At 51.3% G+C, this 24,568-nt stretch overlaps 1 protein-coding gene across 1 annotated transcript in view; it reads right to left on the bottom strand.

Moving 5' to 3' along the window:
* Window positions 1-21,280, bottom strand: part of CFAP65 (cilia and flagella associated protein 65) — a 36,925-nt gene extending 15,645 nt beyond the window's left edge. The window contains exons 1-16 of the mRNA XM_018059301.1: window positions 21,088-21,280; window positions 18,694-18,878; window positions 12,634-12,736; window positions 11,963-12,129; window positions 11,571-11,770; window positions 11,139-11,284; window positions 10,460-10,682; window positions 9,802-10,067; window positions 9,197-9,397; window positions 8,606-8,965; window positions 6,272-6,409; window positions 4,104-4,349; window positions 3,297-3,521; window positions 2,246-2,404; window positions 1,853-2,003; window positions 1,278-1,406 (exon numbers count right to left, since the gene is read on the bottom strand). Coding sequence (XP_017914790.1) covers window positions 1,278-1,406; window positions 1,853-2,003; window positions 2,246-2,404; window positions 3,297-3,521; window positions 4,104-4,349; window positions 6,272-6,409; window positions 8,606-8,965; window positions 9,197-9,397; window positions 9,802-10,067; window positions 10,460-10,682; window positions 11,139-11,284; window positions 11,571-11,770; window positions 11,963-12,129; window positions 12,634-12,736; window positions 18,694-18,878; window positions 21,088-21,246 — 3,058 coding nt within the window. The 5' untranslated portion in view covers window positions 21,247-21,280. The remainder of the gene's footprint in view (window positions 1-1,277; window positions 1,407-1,852; window positions 2,004-2,245; window positions 2,405-3,296; window positions 3,522-4,103; window positions 4,350-6,271; window positions 6,410-8,605; window positions 8,966-9,196; window positions 9,398-9,801; window positions 10,068-10,459; window positions 10,683-11,138; window positions 11,285-11,570; window positions 11,771-11,962; window positions 12,130-12,633; window positions 12,737-18,693; window positions 18,879-21,087) is intronic.

Genomic DNA, 24,568 nt, shown 5'->3' with positions numbered 1-24,568 from the left:
GGACACTTCCAACAACAGCCAAACCTTATCTGATACTTTCTACATGAACCAAGCACTGTCCTAAGAGCTTGGCAAACACCACTGTATTTAATGTACATTGTTATTCATTTTCAAACTTTACTGGCTTTATTGAGATATAATCTATACACCATAAAATTAACCATTTAAAAACATTTTGGGGGGGGACTTCCGTGGCGGTCCAGTGGTTAAAGCTCTGTGTTTCAACCGCAGGGGGCACCGGCTTGATTCCTGGTCAGGGAAATAGGAACTTACATGCCATGCAGTGCAGACAAAAAATTAAAAAGAATTTTTTGGTTGCATCATGTGGCATGTGGGGTCTTAGTTCCCTGACCAGGGATTGAACCGGGTACCCCCTGCAATGGAAGTGCAAAGCTTTAACCACTGGACCACCAGGGAAGTCCCCAAGATTAACCCTTTCAACACACAATTCAGTGATTTTTTTTTTTCATGTATTCACAGAGTTGCACAACCGTCATCAATGATTTTAGAACATTTTCAGGCCTCCCAAAACACACCCAGTACTAAGTGGCTGTCAGTCTCCATTCACCCCTCTCCCCACCCCTGGCAACCACTCGTCCACTTTCTCTCTCTAGATTGTCCTATTTTGGGTATTTCACATAAACAGAATCATACAATGTGTGGCTTTTGGTGACTGCCTTCTTTCACTTGGCATAATGTTTTCGTGGTTTGCCCATGTGCTAACATGTATCTGTACTTTTTTTTTTTCACCAGTGCACCATTATTATCCCCATTTTACTGATGTGGAAACTGAGGCATAGGGAAGTTAAACAACTTTGCTGAGGTTACATGGCTAATAAGTGCTGGGGCCAGGATCCAATTCCAAGGAGTCCACACTCTCAGCCACTCACTCTCCTGTGCTCCTCTGACTGTGCTGTCCTGGACTCCCACCAAGTGGCCCCCCGGGGCAGGCTGCTAACAACCTCATTTTATGAGGGAGGAAGCTGAGACCTGAGGCATCTGAGGGGTTACCTGAGATCCCTCAACAGGTAGACACAGGGCCCCACTCTTCACACTCAGTCCCCCATAGCTCAGGTACGCATATGTGGACACCCACACAGACAGAGGTGGCTGGTATGAGGCATGTACACCAGACACCCAAAAGCACACCCTAGCACGTTCTCATCCACCCTGCCAGCTGTGTCTGGACCCTCGGCATCCTCCCACCCCAAGTCCTGCACACACAGCCCTCCGCCTTTCCTCCCTGGCCCTGACATCCCTGCAGATGGCCCAGGTACCTCTGTGGGAGACGACAGCATAACTGATGGTCCAGGAGTACTGGGACCGGTGCTTGGGACAGGCAGTCAGGCAGATGGCGTCCTGGGACCGGGGCGGCATGCTCCCCTCGGTGCGGTCCAGCTGCAGAGCTGCTCAGGGGTGGCCGTCAGGGGCGGCCAGGTGGGGTCAGGAGCAGAGGAGGCCTCCAGTGCAGCCTGGAGAGGCCCGGCCTTTCCTCTCACCCAGTCCCAGACATTCTCCCCTGGGCCAGCAGAGCTCTGGTTAGAGAGCAGGAAATGGGGAGCAGAGAGCTTCCTCCAGACCAAGACAGTGGGGACCAGTCTTGGGGTCACTGGCACCTGCTAAGCACTTTGTTCCACTCAGCTGCCCTGGGAGGTAGGCACCACCAGTAGCCCCATTTTACAGATGAGGGAACTGAGGCTCAGAGAGGACAATTACCCTTCAACCCCACACATCTAGCAAGTGGAAGCACCAAGTTTCCAGCCCTGTCCCCAAACCATGGTCCGGTTAACCAGTGTTAACCCATGCCCCTCACTCCTGCCCCGAGGGCCCAGTCCTGCCCAGGCCTGAGTACCAAGGGGACTGTTCTCGACAGCCTTGGGGTCGCTCTGTTCCAGGAAGAGGCGGTAGTGGATGGTGCAGTTGCCATCGTTCAGGAGCACCAGCATCCTGGTCTGTTTGCCATTCACCAGCATGTTCCCAAAGTCCAGCTCCTTTTCCTGCGCCTGAGGGCCAGAGTCAGCCAGCCCGGGGTGGGGGATCCCCCAGGCCCATGGCCTCATCTGTTGCCCCCCACTCCGGCCTCAGAGGGTCCCCAAAGAGCGGATCCAGCAGGGAGAGCCAGGGGGCCAGAAGACTGCCATCCCCTGCCTTCGTGAGGTCAGGTACTCTGGGGCCTTCCCTCCCATCTGGGCCCTGCCCCTCTTCCCCTTCCCCTCCCCACACCCACCAGGGTCCTCCCACTCACGGACAGGCTGCTGGTGATGCCCATGCCCACCAGCCGGAGCATGTAGTGGGTGGTGGCGGAGGGCTTGGTGTTTGGGGGCAGGCCGGCTTCCCAGACCCACATCCCCACTCGGAACAGGTACTTGGTCTCCTCCAGAGGGCTGAAGGTCCAGGTCAGCGTCTGGGGTCACAGACATTATCCCTTCGTGGGGGTCTCTGGGAACCCCCGCCCAGCTCTCGGATGTCTGAGGTCCCACTGCAGAACATCAGGCTATAGAAAACCTTTCCGAGTGTTTCCTCGAGCCAGGCACTTACACACATTGTGTACTCTGTCATTTCCCTCGGGCCCTCAACCACTTATCCCCAGAGGTAAGTGGTATTATTTTAGTGTCTCATTGTCTGATGAGAGACTGGAGCTGCAGAGAAGCGGGGTAACTCCCCCAGGGTCACACAGCTGATGAGGGTACTTGGTGGGAGCTGGGGATGTGCACTCTTGAGGCTGGACTCCAGAGTCTGTGTGGTCTCTCACCTTACAGAGCACTATCCCTGGGCTCTAACAGACACTGTGTGTTTGTGGTTCTTGGCTCAAGCTTGGCCTCCTTGACTAGGAGACCCTAAACCAGGGCTGGGGCTCTGCTAGCTTGGGTCTCACCTGTGCCCTCCTCCAAGGACCTACCGCTTTGACCTCCAAAAGCTCCCTTCCTCACTCCTTAATGACAGCCACCCATTAGCCCCAAATCCAGCTGCTCCGAAGCACCCCCCAGCTTTGGGGGACCAAGGACGGAGGATGGACTTGTCCCTGGGCACTGACATCAGAAACCCAGGTTTAAGTCCCAGCTCTGCACCTCTTAATTCACAGTCTTAGTAAACAGTTTCCCCCAACCCACGTCTCAATCCTTTGTAAAATGGGGGTGAAGATGATGGTAACAGTCATACCTACGCATAAGGCTGGAAGAAATGACGGTGGCTTAGATGGAGGGGTGAGCCTGGCCCCAGAGAGACGTGAGTAAGAGCTGATGGTGAAGGTGAGGGTGATGGGTGTCCTTCCCTCCCGCCCTTGGCAGGGCACTCACAAAGCTCTCGTTGGGCTGGATAATCCCTCTGGCGGGCTGGACAGCCAGCATCTTTCGGTGCTGCTGGGAGACCCTCCACTCAAATTCCAGGGGCAGACGGGAGGGGTTTCGGAAGGTGAAGAGGCTGGTAGAGGAGCAGCCCACCCAGGTGGGCTTGAAAAAGACGCTTTTACAGGTGTCCAGCTTCAGCTGCAGTGGCTCCTCGCGGCTCTGCATGGTCACCTCCTGGGGCAGGCGAAGGGAGGACAGTGCCCTGACATCGCCCTGCAGCCCTGGCTCCCCCAAGATCCTAGGTGGGCAGCTTTGCTCCCTCGGAAAGAGCAGCAAAAGGTGCCCCACCCTGGGCCCTGGGTATGGGCAGGCTCTGTCAAAGGCAGAGTACGTACATAGTGACTGAACAGGAGATGGTTCTTGAAGAGAAGTCAGGGACCGAAAAAGGATGTACAGATCATTTCATTGGCCAGACGTGAGTCTAAAAACCTTGGACCCTTTCCCTGGCCTGGCCCCAAACACCCTTCTACCATCTGTAGTCATGAGTTTTGGGCTGCCCTCACTCCTTCCTTGGGGACCTTTGCACCCCTTTTTCTTGCTCCGGATCCTATAAGTGGACAGGCAGGGTCCTGGGGAGAGCCGTTCCCAGACATGGCCCAGGGATCCTCTCCCTGCCATGCCACTGCCTGGATGGGGAGCAGACCCTGAGCTATTTTAGGGGAGCTTTATAGGTCAGTCCCAGGATGCGGCTTTGAAAAGGGAAGCCCCAGACTCTGGCCCCCTCCCAAGGATCCAGTCCCCACCCCAACTGCCTACCTTGAGATACTGGGGGCAGGAATTGAACTGCAGGTAGAAAACATGCTGCTTCCAGGAGCTGCCCTGAGGGTAGGTATAGGTGAGGAGGACCTTGTGGGCCCCAGGGCCCAGGAGGCCCGAGCGGGGCCTCAGGGAGATGTCCAAGCTGCTTTTGGGGGCCAAGCTGTAGGTGAGCAGCATAGAGCCTTTGTTGACAAGGAGCAGGCTGCGGTAGGAGGGTTCGCTGGGGGACACTGCAGGAAAGAGCTGGGATGGGAGAGAGGAGGGGCCCCGGCTCAGATCTGCATGCCCTCCCCAGCCTCACCCCACGTGCACACTCCAGGTGGTCTGTGTGGGCATGGGTGAAGCCGTCTTCCAGGAGGCCCAAGATGCCCTTGCACAACCCAGTCAGTACCCTGGGGGCAGGGAATGGAGGGACACAGCTCGGGCTCCGATCTCCAGAGACCTCCAGGCAAGGAGATGGAGCGGCCACAGGGACTGGCTCCAGGAAATTGAGGACCCTGGACCCCACCACCACAAGTTTCTTTCATCTTGTTGTTGTTCAGTTGCTCAGCTGTGTCCGACTCTTTGGGACCCCATGGACTGTATCCCTCCAGGCTCTTCTGTCCAGGGGATTTCCCAAGCAAGAATACTGGAGTGGGTTGTCATTTCCTCCTCCAGGGGATCTTCCTGACCCAGGGATCAAACCCACATCTCCTACGTCTCCCACATTGGCAGGCGGATTCTTTACCGCCTGAGCCACCAGGGCTCTGAAAGTGCCCACAAATCATCTTTTGGAGGTCCCTGTTTCATAGAAGCAGGTGCAGAAGCTCTGGGATAAGCAGCCCCTTTTAGATATATCTCAGGCAGACAGCCTTGGTAGGGGGGTGAGGGGAGCCCCACTCTGGGAAGGGAAAAACCCCAGCAGTCCCAAACATCCCTCAGGCATCTAGGGTGTGGCCAGCACGAGGCAAAGAGCTGGGTTGGCTACCAAATGCATGGCCGAAATCGCTGGCCCGGATGCCCCCTCCAGCTGGAACAAAGAGCACAGGTGCATGAGGTGGGGGCAAGGGGTACGTGGACAACATGGGTCCAGCATTCTGCTGGATTTCAGCAAAGGCCACAGACTATAAGGAACCAGCCAAGGGAAAGGGGCAAGGGCTGGCGGGGGGGCGGTCAGTGAGGAGACCCCAGGGAAGTCAAGAGGGCTGTGGGAAGGGGTGCCGTTGAGCACCAGTGCAACAGTTAGGGGGCAAGATCATCCCCAAACACACAGTGCAAAAGTAATGTCTTTCCAGCAAGTGTGAGACAGGAGGGTGGAGCAGCTGGATGAAAAGACTGATGATGGCAATAGAAGCTGGGAAGAGGCATCGAAGGGGAAACCAGAACTGGCACTTGGCCATCTGGCTCCAGAGTCTGTGTTTCTCAACCTATGTCATCCTGGGGCTCAGGTCAGACAGGACCTCCAAGGGCCCTGCTGGAGAGACCTGGGAATGATGACTCCCTCAGGACAGGGTTAAGCTGAAGGGCCAGCCTTGAGACACTTGCTGGGCTGGATAATCCCTGAGGGCAGGGGCTCATGGCCTGGGAGGTCCTATTCCCAGCAGGCACTCGGTTAATATGCAATCAGGAGCTGGAGACTTTAAAGCTGAGCGTCGGAGAAGGTAATGGCACCCCACCCCTGTACTCTTGCCTGGAAAATCCCATGGACGGAGGAGCCTGGTGGGCTGCAGTCCATGGGGTTGCTAAGAGTCGGAAACGACTGAGCGACTTCACTTTCACTTTTCACTTTCATGCACTGGAGAAGGAAATGGCAACACACTCCAGTGTTCTTGCCTGGAGAATCCCAGGGACGGAGGAGCCTGGTGGGCTGCTGTCTATGGGGTCGCACAGAGTCGGACACGACTGAAGAGACTTAGCAGCAGCAGTGGGAGGGCCAGGGAACTGTTTCAGATGGAGCAGGCCAGAGCCAGTGGTCCAAGCCTCAGACTCTTCGCAGTTCCACTGCAGTGGTCCAGGAGACAGTCCTTCAGGACGGGTGCAGAGCCCCAGGGGCTGGTGGTGGGGAGGTTGGGATGGCCAGGGAGAGCACTGGACGTGCTTCTGAGGCCACCAGAGATGGGAGAGGGATCTGACGGCAGAGCCAAGCCCTCTGTCCCACCTCCCACTGCGGCTGGGGCCACGCTCACCTTGGGGGCGTCCAGGGTGTACTGGGGGATGTGGTGCTCCAAGCCAGGGCAATAGCTGTGGCCTCGCACCTGGAGCGTCAAGCACCAGGACGGGCACACAGTGCAGTCCTCTTCGATGTTGTTGTAGCTTCGCAGGACCTGTGGGACAACCACACCCATGACCGCAGTGTCTGACCTGGTGGGGCACCCCAGCCTGCCCCCTGTACTGCAGGAACCCTACATGGGGCCCAGGGGGAGGGGGCCCCCTGGGAAGACAGTGGGGGAACCACAGCCATAGCAGCCCCTCCTGCTGTGCGCCAGGCCCCGCATTGAACACGCAGCACCAAGCAGTCAGCAAACACGCTCTCTAATCCTCCCAGCAGGACGAGGGTGGGGCTGGGATGTGAAAGCAGCATTCATCCTGCAGGAATGTGCCAGAGAGCACTGGCCAATAGAAACAGAAGGCAGCCGCAAGCGCGAGCCGCAAACATGGTTTTAAATGCTCTAGTAGCCACATTGACAAGGCAAAACACGTAAAACCTATTTCAACAATATATTTTATTTAACTGAGTAGATCCAAAATTGTATTGTTTCAACATTATATATATATGTGTGTATATATACATATACACACATACATATATGTGTGTGCACGCTTAGTCACTCAGTCGTGTTGGACTCTTTGAGACCCCAGGACTGTAGCCCAGCAGGCTCCTTTGAAAATACTAGAGTGGGTTGCCATTTCCTCCTTCAGGGCAATCTTTCTCACTCAGGGATTGAACCCACCTCTCTACGTCTCCTGCATTGGCAGGCAGGTTCTTTACCACTAGCACCACTTTGGAAGCCCATACATATCTGTGTGTGTATGTATTCTTGTTGTTCAGTTGCCCAGTCATGTCCGACTTTTCTTGACTGCCTGGATGGTAGCACTCTAGGTCTTCCTGTCCCTCACCATCTCCTGAAGTTTGCCCGAGGTCATTGCATTGGTGATGCCATCATATACACATATACATACGTATACATATATATACATATATGATGCATATAGATGATGGCATTGGGCTTCCCAGGTGGCTCAGTGTGTAAAGAATCCACATGCAATGCAGGAGAAGCAGGCAGATGTGAGTTCAATCCCTGGGTTGGGAAGATCCCCAAAGGAGAGCATGGCAATCCATTAGTATTCTCACCTGGAGAATCCCATGGAGAGAGGAGCCTGGTGGAATACAGTCCATGGGGTCAGAAAGAGTCAGACACGACTGAAGTGACGGAGCACGTGTGCACGCACAGGATGGCATCACCATATATGGTGCATATATATATGAGGCAGGAGACATTTTGCATACTTTTTGTGCTAAGTCCTAGAAATCAGTGTGTCTCTTCCCTTTACAGCGTGTCTGTTTGGACTAGACACAGTTCAAGTGCTCAGTGGCCACATATGGCTAGTGGTTGGCATATCGGACAGCTTAGGACGGCAACCTGTACCCTAAAAGTCTGAGGAGCTCAGCCAAGCCAGATGTCCACAGCCTCATTCCTACAAACTTTGGAGTTCCTGCACAGCCAAGATATTAGAACAGAGGCAACTGAAGACTCAGCTTTGGAAAAACTTCTCAAAAGTTTGGATATGCTCCCAAGTTTATAGATGGAAAGACAGCTCAGGGGTCTATACATTAAGGGAGGAGCCCAAGGTCACAGAGCTGGTAAGGGACTCTGATCTTGACTGCACAGCTCTACTGTTCCCTGAGCCCCAGCACCCAGCCACTGGGCAAGAACAGCAAGGTGGGCAGAGCAGAGAAGGAGGGAAAGGGGAGGACGGATTGGAAATGAGAAGGGAGCAATACGTCTGGGGCTAAGAGGCTGGACTGACCACTTGGTCAAGGGAAAATGGACAAGAAGCCCCTTACTACATGCACGTAATTACTGGGTGCCTCAGGCTCTGTCCCCCCAGGGCCTAGTTCCTGCCCTCAGTTCTTCCAGAAGGACCACTTCCTACCTCAAGGACTAGTGAGAGGTCAGGAGGCCCCCCAGCCAGGAGGCCGAGGAAACTACATGCACCAGAATTTTCCAAAGGGCTTGAGCCCCACTGAGTTTTCCCTCCAGAGCGGGTGGGAGGCACACAAGAGGGAGACATAATCAGCTGGGCCAAGAAGCCCCTCAGCCAAGGCAGGCCATGAACCTGGGAGAAAAACAGACCACCAAGGCCAAAGTTCGGCCAAGGGTTCAAGGAAAGGAGGGAGCAGAGCCCGGCACAGAGAGGACGTGTCCTACCTCACCCTCCCCTCCCCTCCGACCCCGCACCCTGCCGTTCAGGCTCCAGGGCAGAGAATCCACATCCCCGTCCTGTCTGCCCACACACACCTTATAGACGGCGAAGGCTTCAAGCTCCACAGTGTACAGGCCGTTGGGGTGAGGTGGCTGGAAGTGCAGGCGCAGGGCTGTGGACTTGAGAGGGGGCACATCGCAGGTGTTTGGGGTCACCCAGAAGGGGCAGTCAGCCCTGCGTGTCCAGGCCACAGTGATCTTGCCGTTGGTGTGGTTCATCAGGCACAGGGGGACGGGGCTGGGGTCCTGGGGCCCGGGGCAGGCACCGAAATCCACCTCGATGGGCTCAATGCTGACGGCCGGGGGAAAGATGGCCACGTCACTGGTGCCGTCGAAGAAGTATTCAGTCATCGGGGGGATGAGGGGATACTGCGGGGCCGGTATGTCCTCCGAGTCCTGCGTCGGGAGAGAAGGGTGGGTGGGGGCCAGTTCTCCAGCTGCTGCACCTCATCTCTGTGCTTCTTTCTGGAAAAGGCTACAAGAGCTCCGCACATGTCATACCCCCTGACTACGAACGATGCCCACAGCACTGCAGAGCACGGGACTGCCCAAGGACTGCTAGAGAAGGGGGGGCGTGAACCTGGGAGGGTGGACGGCCCCCCGGGGTCCCAGAGGGACACATCGAACCTCGATGGGGATCATCAGGGCGCCGTTCTTATCCTGCTCCAGCTTCCTCTCCCTCAGCATGATGCCCAGGATGTCGGGCGGGTAGAGCGTCAGGCCCCGCGCCAGGTGTGTGTGGTACCACGTGAGATGCTGAGGCCGAAGGATGGCTGGCTTGGTGCTCTCTGAGTGGCATGTCCCAATCAGGTCCAGGAACAGTGGGTCCTACAACATTTCGTCTGTGTGAGGCTAGATTTCAGCCTCCACTCGCCACCCTGGCCAGAGACCGGCTTCGTCAGGGCACAGTGTGTACGACCTGGTCTAGGGGCCCAGGTGGGGTTGTCACCTCAAGGCTCTCTGCCCTGCATGTGCTGCGTGGGATGAGGGCCAAAGTCCCGGGCTGGCAGCAGTGAGAGCAAGACTGGCCCACCCACCTGGCTGGAAGCGAGCCTCTGCATGCCCCTAGCCAACCTCTGGCTCCGAAAGCCAGGCTGGGGGCCCTGGAGGAGAAAATCCTGCAAGTTCCAGAATACAGGTGACTGAGCACCGAGCCCTGTTCTCATGACCAAGTCTCGGATTGGGCCTCCAGCTCCTGGGGAGCCTGGCCTCGCCCCTCCCCGACAGCTCACCTGGTGGTGGATGAGACAGGCCACCCGCCGCCAGTAGATGATGGGTTGAGTGGGCTGGAAGACACAGCACAGGGTCATGCGGGCCTTGCCCACCAGGGTCCCAAAGGCAGGTCTGATGCTGAAGACGCTCTCCGGACAGTCGATGTCAAAGTGGAAGTAGGCCCTGCAGTCCGACTTGTTCTCCATCCATAGGCGCTGCTCGGAGCGGGTCCCGAGGCTGACCCAGCTGAAGTCGACACAGTGGTGCTGCAGCGACAGGTCAGGACCTGGTGGAGGAGGCGGAGGCGGGGGGGTCGCTGTGAGTGACCCACCTGGCTGGGTCTCCAAGGGTCCCATTGATGGGAGGTGGTGCTGCCTGGAGACAAAGATTGGGTTGGAAAGGCTTGAGGCCCCAGCGGCCTGTGCAGACCGCCAGGTCAGGTCGTAGAGGGGTGGCGGTTTTGGGGGGATGGTTGGGAGTCGGGGAGTCGGGGAGTGAGGATGCCAACAGTATCTCCAGGTGACCTTAACTGATTCCTAGCTGAGCCCACCAGGGGGCAGCAGACACCCAGGCTGAGGGTAAAGAGGCCCCAGGCGTTTAGGAGCAGAGGCTTGTCAGTTGTAAGCAGGGGCTGCTGCTGTCCCTGGAGGCAGTGCAGTGACCTGGGACTGCCAGTACCTCGAGAGAAACCGACGACTTTGAGCAGGGTCTGGGAGGCACAGCCAGAAGGCACGATGGACAAGTAGTCCATGGTCCTGACGTCCAAAGTCTCAGGGCGGAAGAACACCGACACCAATTTCTTCTCTCCGGGGGGCACAATGCCATGGGCCGTGGGGCACGAGAAGGCCTGGTCTTTGACCAGCACGTCTGGGGCCACTTCGATCCTGAAGGGGGCGCTCACCTGTGGGGCCAGGAAGGATCCGGTTACAGGGTGGGGTGGTCCGTCATCACCAGTGCCCAGCTGAAGCCCTGCCTCTGCCTCAGTCATCAGCTTGATTTTGGAGCAAGGCTGCCTCTCAGCCCAGAGGAGGGAAGCGGCTGAGCCATGTGCCCTGCACTGGGACTGCCCAGAGCGGGTACCTCTGCCTTGTCCCAAAGGTACCACGAAGGCTAACAGTGGTCCTGGCATCAGGACACCTGAGGGCTGCTCTTGGGGTTGTTATGGGGGAAGGTCAAGGGATAGTCCAACCTAGCCCCCAGCTGAGATGATGGGAGGACCCCTGCTGACATGAGTGTATCAACAGACATAGGTATGCAAGGCTTGCAACATTCTGTACAGGGGTGGGTATTAGGCACACCCAGGCCTGTGGTCCCTGACCCCTGCCCCCACTTCCCGCCACGGGCACAGGACACATACTGCCGATGGGTTATACAGCTTGATCTGCCTCTCGGCGGTGCAGCCCACAGCAACAGTGCCAAAGTGCAGCACTTTCTGGAAGCCCTCGGCATCCTGGTCCTCCGGGTGCCTGTGCTTTATGCTCACCAGCAGCTGGGCGCATTTGGCTGGGCAAAGAGTGGACAGCCTTGGGGAGAAACCCACCAGGGCCTCTGTGGCCCCAAACTGAATAGCCCCTTCAAGGAAGACACGGGTCCCCAGGGGAACACTGGTCTGCGGCACCATGGGAAGCAAAGAGATGACAAAGCCTGTGGGGCTCGGCGAAGGGCGGGAGGCTGATGGAGGTCCCTTGGGGACCAGGCCAGGGCGGGGGTGGCAGGAGCACACTGGAGGCTTTGTTTCCCAGGGAGGTGAGTGGGGGGCTCTGGGGACGGGTGAGAGGTCGGGCCTCACCCACAGCCTGCAGCTGGATGCCGCTCTTCTGCTTGCTGCCCTCCCCATACCAGCACGTGGCCTGAGCTTCATAGATGACAGCCATTGGGGGCTGGAAGGTCACCTTGATCCGGCAGGCCTGGCCTGGTTCCAGCAGCCCTGTGGTCGGCAGCATCTGGAATGGGCTGGGGGACTCCCAGGTGAAGAAGGTAGGCAGGTCCCTGGGGGTGGGGTGCGGGGTAGGGGGGATGTGGATCAGAGCCACTTTGCCCCCTCTGACCACTGCCCCTGCTTTAGAAAGGTAGAGATGCCCCCCTTACTCCCACACCCCACATGCCGGTCTCTCCTGCTCCCAGGAATCCTCCTCCCAGTTGTCGCGCTTCCCACCTCCAAGCCTGAGCCTCTGCCCTCACCCCACATTTTCCAGGCAGAACCAGGCCTCAGCCATGTCCCCCATGGCGCACATGGGCAACTGCAGGGACGGTGGGCAGATCAGCTTGTGGCAGGGCAGGGTGGCTCTCAGGTCCACACAGAACATCCCCTCTGCTTTCTCAAGCCACAGCTGGTCCACGTACTCCTTCTGTGGTGTGTGGGGGCGGTGGGGAGAGGCAGAGGCAGTGACTGATCGGTGGTACCTGGGTGGTACCCACCTCACCCTGGCCCCGGCCATCCCCCCAACATAACTGTGGAGGGCTGGGCCGGGCCACGGCCCTCCTCCATCTCAGTCTCTAAAGACAAGGAGCTCTAGTGCCATCCTGGTCTCAGAGATATGGGGCCTCTTTTGTGAGGGACAAAGTTTTGGGAGAATATTTTGAGAGCAGGAAGAAGCCAAGGAATACAGGGCTTTCTGACGGCCGGCAGAGTAGCCCAGCTTTCCCCGCTGCCCCACCCTCCCCACCCCACACGTCCAGCTGGAAGCCCCTTCTGTCTAATGAGTTTTGGCTCCAAGTGGTAGGATGTGGCTGAGGATGTGGGTGTGGCGGTTGGGTTGTGGGGGCTCCTCACTGCTCTGGCCTGGCCCCCTGCTCCGAGGTCACTGTGCCCGTGTCCCTCCCTGTCCTCCGCTCACCATGGCGGGCCTTACCTTCTCCAGAGGGCGGAAGATGACGGGGAGTGAGAGGGTTAGGCCTGGGCTCAGGAAGATGGGCTGCGGGACGACTGTGAAGAAGAACTTGGTCTTGGGGGGCCTGTGGGAGGGAGCCAAGGAATAAACACTTCAGGATCAGAAAACTAGGAGAGGCAGAAGGACTAGGGGAGAGCCTGGAAAGGTAAGCAGCTGGTGGACTGTAGAAGGGAAAACACACGGGTTATGCCCCAGTAGGAATTGTCTCTTACATGGCACCATTTTTATCCCAAACCTTCACTCCAGGATGTCAGAGCGCTGAAGGGAAAGAAACAGGAGCAGACTTCCCTGGTGGTCCAGTGGTTAAGGAGCCACCTGCCAACGCAGGGGACGTGGGTTCCATCCCTGGCCTGGGGAGATCCCACATGCTGTGTGGCAACGAAGGCCGTGGACCACTACTGAGCCCACGCTCCGCAGCGAGAGAGGCCGCTGCAAGGGGAAGCCCGCGCACCACAACTAGAGAGTGACGCCTGCTCGCCGCAGCCGGGGGAAAAGCCCGCGCAGCAACAAAGACCCAGCACAGCCAAAAGTGAGTAAATAAATAAACAAAATTACTTTAAAAAAAGAGAAAAAGTCAATACTGCCAAAAACTCTATACCAGTAAGTTCAGATAAAATAAACACATTTCTAGGAATGTATAATTGACCAAAAGTGACTCAAGAATTATACATTTTGTGGCCACCCTAACCTAAAATTATCCAAAAAATTGAATAAATAGTCAAAGAATCATCCCACAAAGAAAAGACCAGGCCAGATGGCTTCGCAGCAAGTAGTATGGAGCACTTGATAATTCTAGCCTTGTCTTCCCAACAACAGAAAACAAGGAAACTCTCCCCAAAATACTCTGTGAGTCTATCATAATGTTGTTATCAAAACCTGACAGTTATGAGAAGAAAGGAAAATTACAGGCCAGTACCAGCCATAAACAAAATATTGGCAAAAACAATTTAGCAATGAGTATAGAAAGAACACTCAATCATGAACAAGCAGGGCTTATTCTAGGTATACACCATTGGTTTAACATTAAAAAAAAAGTGGGGATGGATTTTCCTGATGATCCAGTGGTTGGTAATCCTCCTGCCAATGCAGGGGACATGGGTTCAATCCCTGGTTTGGGAAGATTCCACATGCCTCGGGGCAACTGAGCCTGTGGGCCACAATTACTGAATCCTCTGTGCCCCAGAGCCTGCACACTGCAACAAGAGAAGCTTCCCGTTCACAGAAAGTGCATTCACAGCAACAAAGATCCAGCATCGCCAAAAAATAATCAATTAACTTTTTTAAAAATCAGGGGATTTCTCTGGCAGTTCAGTGGTTAACGCTCCAAATTTCCACTGCAGGGGGTGCAGGTTAGATCCCACATGCCCTGTGGTGCAATCAAAAAAAAGAAAATTAAAAATCATTTAATGTAATTCACTGTATTGACAAATTAAGAGAGAAAAAAACACATGACCATCTCAATGAAGAAAAACATTAAATAAACTTCAACATATGTTTATGACAAAAACTCTCAGCAACCTAGGAATAGAAGGGAACTTCCTTAACCTGATAAAGTCTAAAAAAAGAAAGAAAAAAAACAACTACAGGAAACATGCAAATTAATGGTGAACACTGGAATCTTTCACGTTGAGATCATGAGCAAAACAACGATGCCTTCTATAACCACTTCTGTTCACCACTTTCCTTTTCAATAGTGCAGGAAGGAAAGACAAAGAAAGAAAAGATATAGGATTGGAAAGGAAGGGAAAAAATGCCATTTTTATTTAAGATATGAACATGTACATGGAAAACAGAATTAACAAACACATCATTAGAATTAACAAGAGAGTTTGTCAAGGCTACTGGGCACAACGGTGTGCAAAAAAATCTTTATTTTTCAAAAATGACTTTCTAAAAAACCAGCAACAAGCAGAAGAATAAGACAACTTTAAAAGATATCATATACAGCATCATTAAAAATTTAAAACACTTAGGTTAAATCTAACTAAAGATGTGTAAGACATCTATGGAGAAAATTTTACATTTTATTGAAAGACATGAAAGAAAATCTAAAGAAATATAAGGAGGCACCATGTTCATGAAAGACTCGATTTGTAATGATGTTGATTCTCCCCAAAGTGATCTGAGTGTATGCCCGTGTGCTCAGTCACTTCAGTCATGTCCAACTCTGCGACCCTATAGACTGCAGGCTCCTCGTGTCCATGGGATTCTCCAGGCAAGAATGCTGCAGTGGGTCGCCAGTGCCCTTCTCCAGGGGATCTTCCCGACCCAGGAATCAAACCCGTGTCTCTTGTGTCTCCTGCATTGCAGGTGGACTCTTTACCCCACTGAACCACCTGGAAAGCCTAAATTGATCTATATGTTCAACTAAATCCTAAACAAAAATCTTAAAAAGTTGTCTACTTGTATGTATTTAAGTTGATTTGAAGATATTTATGAAAGTTAAAAGGTCCAATGAGAGCCAAGACAATCTTGAGTAAGAATGAAGTTGGAGGACTTACACTACAAGATAATCAAGACTTATAAGCTTTAATAATCAATTCAGGATGATATTTATTGGCCCAGGGAGAGACGAATAGAGCAAGGGAACAAAACAGGGTTCAGAAATGATTCCTACATGTATGGACACGTGATAAACATCAGTGGTAGGGAGATCATAAGGCAAAGTATGAAATTTTCAATAAATGGTGCTGGGACAACTGGACATTGATTTGAGGGGGAAAAAAGTCATTGGATCCCTACTTCAAACCATTCACAAAGATCAATTCCACGTAGATAAAAGACAAATATGAAAGGCAAAATTACAATGTCTTTAGAAGATACTATAGGAGAAAATCTTCATGAACTAGATAAGGGTAGAGAAGAACTTGCAAATATCAACCATAAAAGAAAATATATTGATACATTCGACTCCTTTGAAATTAAGAATGCCTTTTCTTCAAAATACATGATAGAAGAAAAGACAAATCACAACGCGGGAGAAGATATTCACAACACATAACTGATAAAGAATTAGTATCTTCAATAAGAACATCTATTAAAAAAAGACAGTCTACAAAGAACATGTAAAGATAGGTAACAGGTACATGAAAAGATACTTAACGTTGCTAATTATTAGAGAAATGCAAATCATAACAATGAGATATCACTTTGCACTATTATCAAGAAGTCTACAAATAAACGTTGGCGAGGATGTGGAGAAAAGGGGACCCTGGTATACTCTTGGTGGGAATGTTAATTGGTCTGCCATCCTGAGAAACAGTATGGAGGTTCAAAAAAACTAAAAATAGGACTACCATATGATCTAGCGATTCCACTCCTCTGCATGTGTCCAGGAAAAAAAAAAAGAAAAATACTAATTGGAAAAGATACATGTACCCCAATGTTCATAACAGCACTATTTACAATAACCAAAATACTGGAGCACCCCAAGTGACAATCAACAGACAAATGGGTCAAGACACACACACACACTCACAATGGAATATTGCTGCTAAGTTACTTCAGTCGTGTCCGACTCTGCAACCCCATAGACGGCAGCCCACCAGGCTCCCCCGTCCCTGGGATTCTCCAGGCAAGGACACTGGAGTGGGTTGCCATTTCCTTCTCCAATGGATGAAAGTGAAAAGTGAAAGTGAAGTCGCTCAGTCGTGTCCAACCCTCAGTGACCCCATGGACTGCAGCCTTCCAGGCTCTTCCTTCCGTGGGATTTTCCGGGCAAGAGTACTGGAGTGGGGTGCCATTGCTTTCTCCGATTCTCCAAGCAAGAACACTGGAGTGGGTTGCCATTGCCTTCTCCAAATGGAATATTACCCAGCCACAAAAAATAATGAAATCTAGCACATGGGTGGACCTAGAGAATGTTATGATTAGTGAAGTCAGTCAGACAAAGACATATACTACCTGATATCACTTGTATGTGAAATCTAAAAACTAAAACAAACCAATGTTTATAGCAAAGCAGAAACAGACTCAAAGATACAGAAAACAAAGTAGTTGTTACCAGCGGGGAGAGGAAAGTGGGAAGGGGCAAGAGCAAGATAGAAGTATGGGGTTAAGAGAAACAAACTACCAAATTTAAAACAGATAAGCAGGACTTCCCTGGTGACACAGGGGATGAGAATCCGCCTGCCAATGCATGGGACACAGGTTCCATCCCTGCTCTGGAAAGATTCCATGTGCCGAGGAGCAGCTAAGCCCCTGTGTCACAACTACTGAGTCCGCACTCTAGAATCCTCGAGCCGCAACCACTGCGCCCATGTGCCTCGAGCCTGCGCTCCACAGCAAGAGAAGCCACTGCAGTGAGAATCCCAAGCACTGCAATGCAGAGCAGACCCTGCTGAACGCGACTAGAGGAAGCCCATGCAAAGCAACAAAGACCCAGCACAGCCAAAAACTGAATAAACTAATAAACCTAGGCTTAAAATAATAGAATGAAATAGTTAGGCAACAAGATATCCTGCAGAGCACAGGAAATGATAGCCATTATCTTGTAATAACTTTTAAGGGAGTAAAATCTATAAAAGTGCTGAATTGTTATGCTATACAGACGAAATTAATATAATATTGCAAATCAGCCACATTGTAATTCTTTTTGAAAAATGAAAAAGATAATCTAACAGAAAAATGGGCACAGACTTAAACAGGAATTTCACAAACAAAATGGCCAATAACACAGGAGAAAAACACTTAATTGTAATAGTAATCAGAGAAATGCAAATTAAATCTACAACAAATTAGCATTATTGGCAAAAAATTTAAGTCCAAACAATATCAATTGTCGGGAAAGTTAAAGAGGAATGGGGATACTCATATGTGGCCGGTGGGAATATAAATGGATATAAGTACTTTGGAAACGAGTTTGGCAAACATGGACAAACATCTGTAAGAAGCAAAGGTGTACATGTTCTAAGTCACAGTAGTTCTGTTCTTTTGTATCTACTCTAGCAAAACTTGAACTTGTGCAATAGCTGAACAATGTTGATAACAGTCTCAAACTTGAAACAAACCGAAATGTCCCTCAGCAGAAGAATGCACCAACACATAGAAGCATACACTGAACTATTACTCTGTGGTGGAAAAAGATAAACTATGCGTGCAATGTGGATGAGTATTAAGAACATAACCAAGCTATGACCAACCTAGACAGCATATTAAAAAGCAGAGACATCACTTTGCCAACAAAGCCCCGTATAGTCAAAGCCATGGATTTTCCAGTAGTCATGCGTGGATGTGAGAGTTGGACCATAAAGAAGGCTGAGTGCTTAAGATGCTTCTGAATTGTGGTGCTGGAGAAAACTCTTGAGAGTCCCTTGGACAGCAAGGAGATCAAACCAGTTAATCCTAAAGGAATTCAATCCTGAATATTCATTGGAAGGACTGATGTTAAAGCTGAAACTCCAATACTTTGGCCACCTGATATGAAGAGCTGAATTACTGGAAAAGACCCTGATGGTGGGAAAGATCGAAGACAGGAGGAGAAGGGGGTGACAGAGAATGAGGTGGTTGGAAGGCATCATCAACTCAATGGGCATGAGTTTGAGCATTTGTGAGATAGTGAAGGACAGTGAAGCCTGGCATGCTGCAGTCCATGGGGTTGCAAAGAATCAGACAAGACTTAGTGACTCAACAACAACAACAACAACAGTATATCGTGTTATCCCACTTGCGTAAAGTTCACAGGAAGGTAAACAAACTATACCATTTAGGGATGCAAACATCAGTGGCAAACCGCTTTGAGAAAAACAAGAAAATCATTATCATGAATGTCAGGACAGTGGTTACCTTCACCAGTAGGGAAGGTGTTCCAGTGCTCGGGGGACACATGATGAAAGAAGGTGAGCTTCAGACACTGTTATCACTCCATTAATTAACCTGGTCACATGGGTTCCACTTTCAACAACTGTTCAAACTATACATGTTCTATACACTCTTTTGGTTTTGCATGACTTTGTGTTTTAAGTGACTGCTTTGGGGGTTTGAGGGCTCAGGGAGTTAGTCTCTGATCCCTCGTACTGGTACCTGTATTTTATCTTCTGGATTTTCAAGGAGAGATTTTTCAGAACCAGGTTTTTGGTGATCTCCTTCCCCAGCATCCAGCCTTTCCACTGTAGCTCCTCAGCCACCTCAATGTCCCAGATGACCCTCTTCTTCATTTTGTCCTGCTTCTTTGGGAAGCACAACTGAGTGTCCATGGAGCTGGCAGGCTGTCCGGTTGGCAGGGAGAAAGGAGAGAAGAATTCAAAAACCCAGAGAATGGGCTAAGATCTCCCCACCTCCAGAAGGTAATGAATTACACCACTCCTTGCCCCAAAGGGGATGGTCTGGAGAGAGGTGAGAGGCAGGGAGGCCCTGGAGTCTGATATTATCTCTTCTGAGGTCACTGGAATGGTTTTCCGACTAGATTCCCTGAGATACTGCCCCTGAAGCAGTCCCTTGACCGCTCTATTGGCCCCTTAACCCAGCACACTCAGCTGGCCAGTTCTATCCTCCGTGTGCCCTCAGACACTGCTCTGTTCAGATGCTGCCTTCTCCTCCTCCCCATCCCACCCTTCTCTACAGAAGCCTGTAGAGAACCTCTCTAAGACATCCCTCGCTGGAACTTCTCCAGGGCACAGGGATATTCCACCATTTCCTCTCCCATCCCTCACCTAGCTGGTGGAGCAAAGGACAAAGCCAGCTTACCTGGGGCCAACCCACACCCAATGCCTTGGCTTTGAGGCCACTCCAAGCACTTCTCCTAAGGATGCTAGACATTTACTGTACCAACACTCCCTGTCTGTAACAGCAAATCCTCTCATAGGCTGATCCCTAACCCTTAATTATCTGAGGAGGGAGGGGAATGGACAACTTCTGGGGCAGCAAGATGGTGGGAGGAGGAACCAGGTGCCTCTTCCTACCATTCATTGCAGTGAATGTAAATTCACTGCCATTTTCCTTTAGCTTTGACCAAGGATTGTTTTTATATCATTATATAAAGGGGGCCTGGCGTGCTGCAGTCCGTGGGGACACGACTTGGCAGCTGAGCAACAACAAAGGATAAATGTATGTGTTTAACAGATATGTGTTTCACTACCTATGATGCTCCAGACACTGTAGAGGTTAGTGCCAAGCCTATAATAGTGAACGAGACCATTAAATCCTTTCTCTCTTGGAGCTTACATCTCCGTTTCAAAATATACAGAGTGTCAGATGGCCCGAACTGCCCACGGAGGAAAGGTGACATGGGTGACCGAGGGTCATTTATTATAAACATCAGTTGATGCATCGATCAGAGTCCAACCAGAAAAACAGAAGCCCCTCTGGGTGTTTAAGGAATTCAATGCACAACCAGGGGCTAGTGATGTAACCTCAAAGTTAACAACATCAAGAAGCTGCCACCAGGGACCTCCCCGGTGGTCCAGTGGTTGAGAATCAGCCTGCCAAAGCAGGGGACATGGGTTTGATTCCTGGTCTACGAAGATTCCACATGTGGAGGAGCAACTAAGCCCATGTGCCGCAACTACTAAGCCCGTGCACCTAGAACATGGGCTCCACAGTAAGAGAAACTACTGCAATGGGAAGCCCATGCACCACACCGAAGAGTAGCCCCCTGCTCACTGCAACTAGAGAAAGCCCACGTGCAGCAACAAAGACCCAGCACAGCCAGAAAGAAACAAATTAATTTAATATAATTTTAAAAAGAAGGTGCCACTGTATACAAGTTAGGGGAAGAGGTGGGGTTCTCAGAACCCAGAGCACTGTCTGGTACCGATGGGAGTCACAGCGAGATGCCGACCAAGACACTGTCAAAAGCAGGGAGGGAAGAAGAGACAGACCTGGGCTTCTCCCCTCCTCCCACCTTCAGTTTCCAGCTAACTCACAGTGGAGTGGGGAAGGGCAGTGAATGAATCTGTGTGCAAACTGGCCTGGAAGGGCACAGATGCAGGGGAGAGATGACCATGGTCCACAGGGAGGCAAATGCAACCACCATCACATCTAAGGCAACCCAAGAACTCCCACATGACAGACACACGCTGCACAAAATGCAGTCAGACACCTACGTTACCTCCCTAGACGGGCACTGGCCACCCTGACCCGGTGCTGTCACACAGAGAGAACCCTGAGAGCTGCAAAAGAGCAGACAACATCCACCCACTGGACAAACGCAAAGCCCTAGGCATCAAGATCAGAAGAGCTTTTCGAAGGAAGAGAGAACTACAGGCTACTCTTATCAGCTGCAAACTCCCATCTCCCCAACATTCTTCTCTCTGCCGTCATGCTCACAGCTGTCACCGCTCCAGTTGGCCTGGGGCTCTGTGTATGTAGCGTCTAGTAACGTGGTTGGGACAGGAGAGAGGGGTGCTCCAGATTCCGACCCCTGCTGCCCTGCTGCCCATCCACCCCACTTGGCCCCACAGGCGTCCTCACAAAGGCACTGGCGTTGCTGCTGCTGTAGGCACTCATGGCCATGCTGCTGCCAGTGACGGTGGGAAAGGCCACCGTGCTGGCACTCAGGCACGATCCGGAGTTCATGGTGCAGTCCCCACTGTCCCTAGTCCTCATGAGGAGGCTGAGGGCTGCTTCAATGAGCATCGGGTGCTGGGAACGCAAGTCCAAAGGAAGCTCTCTGGCTAAGCCAAGAGTTCCTGCCAGTCGGGAGCTGGAAAGAGATCAGAGAGGAGACAGGAGGGGCATGAGAAAGAGACGTCAGTGGAGAAGACTCACCATGGGCACTGTGATCGTGGAGGAGTTGCCTGCTTCCGAGCTCTGGCAACAGGTGTGAAGTGGCACGTGAGGAACGAGCCTGAATACAAGACCCAGGGCTTTGTCTGGGAGCCTAGAGGCTCACCATTCAGGAAAGGCCATTTGGGAAAGGGAACTGGGGATGAGGCCCCTGCAGCACTGGCATTTCTCCATAGCCACACGTGGCGTTTCTCAGTAAGTCCCCAGTGAGTGTCACTGAAGCATATGCATTGCTTTTACCTGGCTCTTACTCTCTACTTGTTGCCTCTGAACATGGCTGGCCTCCTCTGGGAAGAGAAATAAGGAACAAAGAAAAGGCAAATGAGACTGAAGGCTTCTTGGGCTTCCGAGTTTTCTCTATCAGTACACATCCTGTTCAGTCGCTCAGTCGTGTCTGACTCTTTGCGACCCCATGAACCGCAGCACGCCAGGCCTCCCTGTCCATCACCAACTCCCGGAGTGTACCCAAACCCATGTCCATTGAGTTGGTGACGCCATCCAACCATCTCATCCTCTGTTGTCCCCTTCTCCTGCCCTCAATCCTTCCCAGCATCAGGGTATTTTCAAATGAGTCGGCTCTTTGCATCAGGTGGCCAAAGTATTGGAGTTTCAGCTTCAACATCAGTCCTTCCAATAAACACCCAGGACTGATCTCCTTTAGAATGGACTGGTTGGATCTCCCTGCAGTCCAAGGGACTCTCAAGAGTCTTCTCCAACACCACAGTTCAAAAGCATTAATTCTTCGGCACTCAGCTTTCTTTATAGTCCAGCTCTCACATCCATACATAACTACTGGAAAAACCATAGCCTTGACTAGACGGACCTTAGTTGGCAAAGTAATGTCTCTGCTTTTAATCCAGGTTTAAAGGAAGTCTTCACTGAAATGATGATTCAATCCAAGGATAAATGAATCAACCTCTAAAGCAGAGGGATCCATTCATAGGCTGTGTCTGGAAATTATATGCAAATGTTATAGGCAAATTATAGGCAAATTTCATGGGTATGGGGCTCTTTTCCAGGGAGAGTGTCCACAGCTTTCAACACATGCTCAAAAGGGTTCTTGGCCCTGCTTTGGACACACAAGGATCCCAAACTGGCTCTGGCTCCATCTCAAATCCCCCTTCCTTCTGCACATACGCCCAGGTGTGGCTACCATATTTGAAAGCATCAATGTACTTCTTTTTTGAACATATGTGCATCTTTAAGATTACTCAGTATCTTCCCCCACCTCTTTGAATAACAATTTCAAAAATAATAACTTCTAAGAATGCTTACTGAGACCTTCTCATGTGCCGAGCAGTGCTGTAAGTCCTTCACGTGTATTTTAATCCTTATAACAATTTATGATTAGATGTGAGTCATCTTTTATTTGGCCTGAAATTATTTATTTTCAAGTCTGAGGTTCAGCCCCTTATTATAACATATTTTGCTTTAGGAAACAGTTGTATGGTCGCCCTTTAGAAATTTCCACACTTCCATCAGACACTCTCCCATACCCTTCTCCCCATTCATCCAGGCCAAAAGATTCTGTTGATGTACTTTTTCCCTAATTGGCAACAAGTCCAAACTGTCTAGGGGCTTCCCTGGTGGCTCAGTGGTAAAGAATCTGCCTGCCAAGAAGGAGATGTGGGTTCAATCCCTGGGTTGGGAAGAACCCCTGGAAAAGGAAATGGCAACCCACTCCAGTATTCTTGCCTGGGAAATCTCATGGACAGAGGAGCCTGGTGGGCTCCCTGGGGTCACAAAAGAGTCAGACATAACAGAGCAACTAAACAATAGCAACCAAACCCTCCAAAGGGGACTATCTTACATTCGCTCATTCATTCATTCACAAGGCATTTACTGAAGGCCTGCTATGTACCAGTGCTAGGCATCAGACAGGACAGGCAAGGCTCCTACTTCAATTGGAAGTGAACATTCAGATGGAATCAGAGAGATGCAAGCTGGTGAGACAGGGAGGAAGGCCCCATTACTTTTCTGCTGTTGGGTGGCTTTGTAGTACTTCCCTGACTCAGTAATGCCTGTAACTGTAGGGCATTCTACAAACAGCCTCTGCCTCTGGACTCTGAAAAAAAAAATCTCTGATCAACATTTGTAGAAAAAAAAGAGAGATAACAGGGTAGAAAGCTGGTCCAGACCAGGGCTTAGGGCTTAGGGCTTAGGGAAATGAGAACTGGTCCTGGAGCAAGAAAAGTGGGGTTCCAGCATCTGCTCCGATTCATTTGAGATGGGCAAATTTCTCCATCTCCTCAAGCCTCAGTCTCCTCACCTGTAAAATGAAGGTTATCCTATTTCACAAAATTGACTTTAAGCTTGAAAGAAACAGAATTTGAAAAAGCCCTGGGCAGACCTTTGTTACTATAATTAACAATGATAATTTCCACACTAGCAGGTGCTACTCTTCCAAAGACTGCAATCATTGCAAGGACACTGGGCAAGGGAGGTGCTGTTTTTCGTCTCTTTTTTATATCTTGAGACCCTTAAAAAAAAATAGTCCGCAGCTTCCTTTATTTGCCTAATTCCCAATCTAAAAATTCCTAAGATGACCAGTGTAAAAAGTGGCGGGCTGCCAAGAAGAAATAAAATATACTTAGAGCGGTTTCACTATCCTCTAAGAGATCTCCAGGCTGATCTCGCCCACGTCTTAGTCCCTCCGGGGCTCTCCGACGGATAGTGAGGGGACCCCGTCACGACTTCCCAAAGGAGACGGTCTCTTAAGACAGATACCTTCCCTGGCCACTCGCGCAGCTCGCCCGGTCGGTGGGACCAACGCTTGGAACTCACACCGCCGCCATGTTGTCGTTTCTATAGATACAAGACGCACGAGTCACGGCGTCTCCTGGTTTCCCAGGGCAACGACGGCTACCCGCATGAGTCATGGATCAGAGAAAGCGAAGACTCCGCCCACCTATAACGTTCACTCTTATTTTTTATTCTCCAACTTCCCCTGCTGGCTTTAACTGTCTTCTACCAGTTGCAACACAGTTGTTGGGACGTCCCCGAAATCTTGGCTTTCGTTGACTACCAAATTCGGAGGAGGCTAATTCAAGGACTTGTCAGAGCAGTGGGAGTCGTTTCTGTTCTTTTGTGATACCCCTTGGTGATAGAGTCAGAGTTTCACCCGGAACTTCATTCTGTGATTGCAATTGTTAACTTAAAAGCAGTAGTTAGT

Source organism: Capra hircus, chromosome 2, assembly GCF_001704415.2.
Source record: "Capra hircus breed San Clemente chromosome 2, ASM170441v1, whole genome shotgun sequence".
In the NCBI taxonomy this organism is placed as follows: domain Eukaryota; kingdom Metazoa; phylum Chordata; class Mammalia; order Artiodactyla; family Bovidae; genus Capra; species Capra hircus.
This window is presented reverse-complemented; position numbering and strand designations above follow the sequence as displayed.